This window comes from Elephantulus edwardii, unplaced genomic scaffold (assembly GCF_000299155.1).
Source record: "Elephantulus edwardii isolate Elephantulus edwardi_28Jun2011 unplaced genomic scaffold, EleEdw1.0 scaffold00002, whole genome shotgun sequence".
NCBI lineage: Eukaryota > Metazoa > Chordata > Mammalia > Macroscelidea > Macroscelididae > Elephantulus > Elephantulus edwardii.
The window spans coordinates 45,878,976-45,884,975 of NW_006399752.1; the positions used below are offsets into that span (position 1 = coordinate 45,878,976).

A 6,000-nucleotide genomic window follows, 5' to 3' on the forward strand; every position below is an offset into this window, starting at 1 on the left:
TGTGATGGTGTTGTTGTTGTTATATAGCATCAAGTCAGAACTGACCCGTAGCTGACAATCCAGTGGGTTTTCAGAGCCAGTAAATCATTTGGTTGAAGATAGTCCATCTGACTCCCATGGAACAGCTGGTAGATTCGAACCACTTACCTTTAAGTTGTTAGTGCAGTTCTTTACCACTAAAGCCACCAGTTGTTAGTGCAGTTCCTTACCACTAAAGCCACCAGAGCTCATATTGTCATGAAGCCAGTGCTGACTCATGGTTACCCTACGTGTTGCAGACGAGAACTGCATTCTGTAAGGTTTTCAAGGCTGTGAATGTTTTGGAAACAGATTCACCAGGCCTTTCTCTTGAGGCACCTCTGCCCACTTTTTGGTTAGTGGTTGACTGCTGGACCATTTGCTCTATCCAGGGGCTCATAGCAGTTACTGTCAGGCTACTGACCTCCTAGGACTTTGTTAGGCTGGTTCTCCTCTGTACTGTTCCAGCCTTCCTCTTCTCAGTAGCCTCCTCTTTTTTCTTCCATTCTCTATTAGCTTGCCTGTCATCTCTTCCCTCCCAGAGGGTCTTGAATTCTTGATACTAAGTTAGGAGAGAGCTCTGGTGGCCTAGTGTTAAGGAACTGTACTGCCAACCCAAAACCACGGAGTTCGGAACTACCAGCTGCTCTGTGGGAGTAAGATAGACAATCTCCTGTCCCAAACTCTCGTGCAGTTTATAACCCCTGAAAGCCCACTGGAGGGGCAGTTATGAGTTGGTCCCAGCTCGATGGAACACACAGCAGCAGCAACAAATTATCAAGGCCGTCCAGCTCTCCTGAGTGTCCACTCCCAAAATCAATGCCAGCTCTCCCTTCTCCCTTTCAGAAGGAACAGGATGGCTTTTATTTCTAGAAAGCAGTTATTATTGTTAATAGCAATTTCTTTTCCTCTCTTAAATATGTATAAGCCTTGATAATTTTTGTGAAAAGTCACTTCTGGAATGTAAGCTTGTATATGAATCCACATCTATATCTATTTTATACAAAATTATATTTTATATCCTGCTTGAAGGCACCCTCATCCCAATTCTAATGATTGTTCCTCGCTGAAGTAATCAAACCAAATGATTGAATGCAGAACTTTACTTTTTACTCTATACACTAATCAGTTTTTCCCCCTTCAAGTAGCACTAATCGTTACACTGAATGCATTAAATGTTTTAATTATACAATACTGAACCCAATTTCTCCCAAATCTTGATCCCCTAACTTTCTATGATTAGCATGCATAAATAGCCTTCATAATAAAAATACCCTTGTACGGATTACATCTGAGAAGAGAGCAGCAGCCCAGCTAGACTGAAGTGATGGGGTGTCAGCTAAAAAAACAAGTTAGACTCACGTATCTTGAGCTTCCTCTCAGTCTCTCACTTTCCTTCCTTTTAGCTCTAAACCTCTCAATCCATCAATCAGAGGTTCCTTTCTATCCATTGTCTCATTTCTGAAGCTTCCTTTTTTCCAACAGTCATTTCTCATTTGGTGTCTCTCGTCCCTGGTCTGTGTGTACCAGATGTGGCTGATCAGAGAGAGCCCATCAATGGCAGAAATGTAGACCGTTTGGTGTGCTTTATTTTCCAGACTAGGCATCAGTGGTGCAAATGGTTAGCACACTCAGCTAACCCAAAGGTTAATGGTTTAAGTTTACGCAGAAGTTCCTCAGAAGAAAGGCCTGGTAATCAGTTGTTGAAAAGTCAGCCATTGAAAGCCCCATGAGGCACAGTGCTGCTCCAGCACACATGAGGTCAGCAAGAGGCAGAGCTGACTCTTTGGAAACGGATTTTTATTATTTTGCTGTTGAGTTTTAGTTGTGGTTGATTTTTAAAAAATTTTATTTTATATTGGTTTGCATACAAAATTCATATACATTGTGTTTCACACTTTCCTTCATTGTCTTTATGTTTCATACAATCATTCCCATACACTGTGTTCATAAAATTAATCACCATTGAACGATGCCCATCTTCACTCCACCTTTTCAGGTCCCCGCCGGACCTTTTCCATTTTTCTTTACCCCTTCTCTCCACCCACCCAATTGTGCAACCCTATGATTTCCCCTCTGCCCCCACCCTTTCCCCCCTCGTGGACAGGTCAGCAAGAAAGAAATGTTGGAGAGGATGTGGAGAGATCGATCGGAACTCTTACACACTGTTGGTGGAATTGTAAAATTGTACAACCACTCCGGAAGGCAGTTTGGCATTTCCTCAAAAGGCTGAACATAGAAATTCCGTATGAGCTTGGCTATTCCACAACTTGGAATATACCCCGAGAGAATGAGAACTGAAGCACAAATGGCCACTTGTACACCAATGTTCATAGCAGCATTATTCACCATCGTAAGAACATGGGAACAGCCCACATGCTCAACCATAATAGAATGGATTGAGAAATTGCGGTACATTCACACAATGGAATACTATGCAGCACACAGGAGCAATGGTTTTGTAAATTACTACCTAACATGGGAGGGACTAGAGAGCATTATGCTGAGTGAACTCACTCAGTCTCATAAAGATAAATATTGTATAAGATCACTGTTATAGAATGAATATGAGGATCCAAGGAGGGAAACGGAGGGGCTTAATCTTAGGGTCATATAATTTGATGGAAGGAGGGTGGGGTGGATAAAGGAAAGGGGAAAGATCCGGTGTGCAAAATAATGTATACGAATTTATGAACTTTGTAAGTAAACCAGTATAATATTAAAAAAAAAAATAGTGGTGATGTAGTCTCTCTCCACCCTCACGCAGGACCTCCTGGGAGACAGTGTATATTTTATAATGTGGTCAGCTATGTCCATAGACCTGCTTATGCGCAAGTTCATTCATTTGCCTTCCGTTGTCTCGTATGTCCTAGGACCTGGGGACACAGCACTGAGCATAGCAAAGTCTTCCTGCCATTTACTCTCTGAAAGTGACGGGCCAGCACACTGTAGTGCTGAGTCTTCTGTAACCCGCCCACAGCCGTCAGGTAGAATCTGACTCATGTAGTCAGCTCTCCATCTGGCTTCTGAGGCTGTAAATCTTTACAGGACAAGGCTGCCTCTTTCCTCCGCGGAGTGATTGGTGGATTCAAACCACTGACCTTTGACTTGTCTCAGTCTAGACCCAAGCACAGCACCCCACACTCATTGTATGAATGATGTCACCCCAAACATGGTGAGTGTGCTTCACCTTTTAACACTTTTTGGTTTCATGGTGCCCATTCTATGACAGAAAACTTTGACTAACACAGCAAGAGGGAGAAATTAAGTTAATGCAGTTCCAAGTGACTCTTTGCTGTGAAAACCAGGCCTCCGGCATCCTAGTAAGTGAATCAACAGTCACACCAAAATACACACACACATACACACACATATTCTCAGAAGCAGTCTTTTTGAGGTTATCCACTTCACCCTATGAGATTTATAGTCTGCCACACCAGCTCAGAGCAGAAGGGGATAAGACCACATTTCTAATCCAGTTCCTTGGGGGAAAGAGGCCACATTTGGAATCTTTAATTATCTCATTTCATAAGCGAGATGACTTATAGCCCGTAGTCGGTAACCTGTGAGGCCGATGACTTCTAATCCCCTCTCGGAGCTCTGATCATGGGCTTTGGGGTCCTGGGTAGCATGAGGTTGTCACGTCTGTGTTACCAAAAGTAGCAAGAGTGATGGCCCCGGCCTTCGGCAGTCACTTTAGCAGAACATACTGCAACATGGCTTTGCCCTGGGGCTGAGAAGTAGGGATTTTCTCTCCTTCAAAAGGAATGAAAAATGATCATCACTTTCTCCAGCACCATTAGAGACTTCAGAGACTTGGGCATGAAATATTCAGAAAGTTTATTTTAGAATTCAATATTTTAAAAGCCTGCTTTAAAACTATTACTGTGATTAGTGGTTCTCTTCCCCGGGCTGGTCTGTGCTTTAAAAAGCTCCATGTCACGGCTGATACCATTTGTTGTTTCAACGGGATATAATTGGTCTCAACCACAGAAACTACAGATAAAGGCACGTGATGCATCATTTTAGTCACTGCCCTGGCCCATCAGTTGGTGTTTCAAAAGCATTTCCACCACTCCCCACCCCCGTGGACATTACTGTTCTTGAAAACCATTTGAAAGTCCTGTTGCTGGCCTCACTGTGTCGCTCTGATGTGGGCTGTCTTAGCCACGTGGCAGGGATGCCCACTTTACCCCCATCCCTTTGCTCCAGTCTCAGTGGTCGCACACGAACCCTCAGCGCTCCATCTTCATCACTTCTCTGGTGCGTCAGACGAGCTTCTCCGGCTTTGGTGAGGACTCCAGGAAGCTTCCAAGCCTGGGAAGGAAGCCCGGGAAACTTGAAGAGCAAGAGTTGGCCGTGTTGGATAGCGATTTAGGCCCCTCTCTCTGGAAGACCCCATTTGTACAGGGAGGTGGCAATGTGGAGTGCAGGATGGAGAGCTGATTTTGGAATTCCATGGTCCTGATTTGCATTTCGGCTCTGGTAGCCTAGTGGGCAAGGATGCGGACCCAAAGGCACGTGGTTCAAATCAGCTGCCTTACAGAAGGAAGGTGGGCAAGCCCCTCCTGTGTGATTTGCTGCCTCTGACACCCACTGGAGGGTCAACTCTGATTGGTGTGGACTCGACAGTATGTTACAATGTGTATCTTACTCGCAGGAAGCTGCTGCCCTTCTTTAAGACTCAGTGTCGTTTTCAATCTAATGAGCCTAAAAGTTCAATGATTTCAGGAATGTCAGTGTGTCACTCAGGGTGTTAAAAGATTCTAGATGATGCAGATGTTAATGTACTTGGCTACTAAAAAGGGTATAGAGGTTCTTGTCTACCTAGAGGTGCCTTAAGACAAAGGCCTGGTGTAAACTTTGAAAATATCGTCTGGCAAAAACCCTGTGGAGCACAGTTCTGCTGTGACGCACATGGGGGGCGGGGGGTGTGTCCCCATGAGCCAGAGTGGGCCTGGGGCAGCAGGCACTGGTCCCACATTGCACGTGAAGCATCGCCACATCATTATTCATTTCTTATCATGTGTTTGTCTCACATATCTATTATGCTTATCTGTTCTTGATCAGGAAGTTTGTTAGGTTCCATAGTGCTGATTCCAACTCACAGAGTCCTGACTTATGAACAACAGATCGCAACAGGCCTGCCCCATCCGCCATGTTCAAGGTCTTTTTTATAGTCACATATGTGTGGATGTATAAATACAGATATATGTTTACAGGATGTCTGAAAAAATCATTTTTCCCCATAACCTGTACATTTAGCCTAATTCTTTTAAAGAGACTGAAAATATTTTTCTCTTTTGCTCCACATCAGATGTTACATGTATGTATGAGCTGGGGTAGCTGGAGTGGAGGCATCCCTCTGCCTTTAATAGCTTACCCTCTGAAATAGCATAAAGGAGCCTTTGTGGCACAGTATAGAACAGAAAGGGCTGCTAACTAAAAGGTCACTGGTTCAAATCCAGCTGCTCCTCGGAAGAAAGATAGCCCCCTCCTCCCATAAACATGTGCAGCCGTGGAAGCCCAGTGCGGGATTGCTCTGAGTCGGAACCAAGTGGGTGCAGAGGGTTTGGTCCTACAGACCCTCAGAGAAGAGATCCTCACGGGATGCTGATGCTTGGATGCCAGTGATGGTGCATAGAAGTCATTTTTTCTCTTTTTTCTTCCAGAGAAGTCGATCAAGATTCTGATGGTCATGTCAGTTTTAAAGACTTTGAATACGCCATGAACTATGGGCAAAGCGAAACCTAATGCTCACAAATTACCTGGGGCAAATTCTGGGGAGATCAATAAATTGTGATGAATTTAAATGTCAACTGGGCTCTTCCTTTCTGATGATGTAATGCGGCATCGTTGTGATTGGACGCCTGCTCGTGGTCGTCTGTTGCTGAGACAATGGATAGTAATTACCAACTGCAGGTGGGCAGCCCAGGTGGTGTCCTGAGCCAGGCTGCTGTCACCAGCCCACCATGGGGGCAC

At 44.6% G+C, this 6,000-nt stretch overlaps 1 protein-coding gene across 1 annotated transcript in view; it reads left to right on the plus strand.

Moving 5' to 3' along the window:
- The window catches only part of EFCAB11 (EF-hand calcium binding domain 11), a 244,560-nt gene extending 238,788 nt beyond the window's left edge, over window positions 1-5,772 (plus strand). The window contains exon 8 of the mRNA XM_006879216.1: window positions 5,691-5,772. Coding sequence (XP_006879278.1) covers window positions 5,691-5,772 — 82 coding nt within the window. The remainder of the gene's footprint in view (window positions 1-5,690) is intronic.
- The last annotated feature ends 228 nt before the right edge of the window (window positions 5,773-6,000 follow it).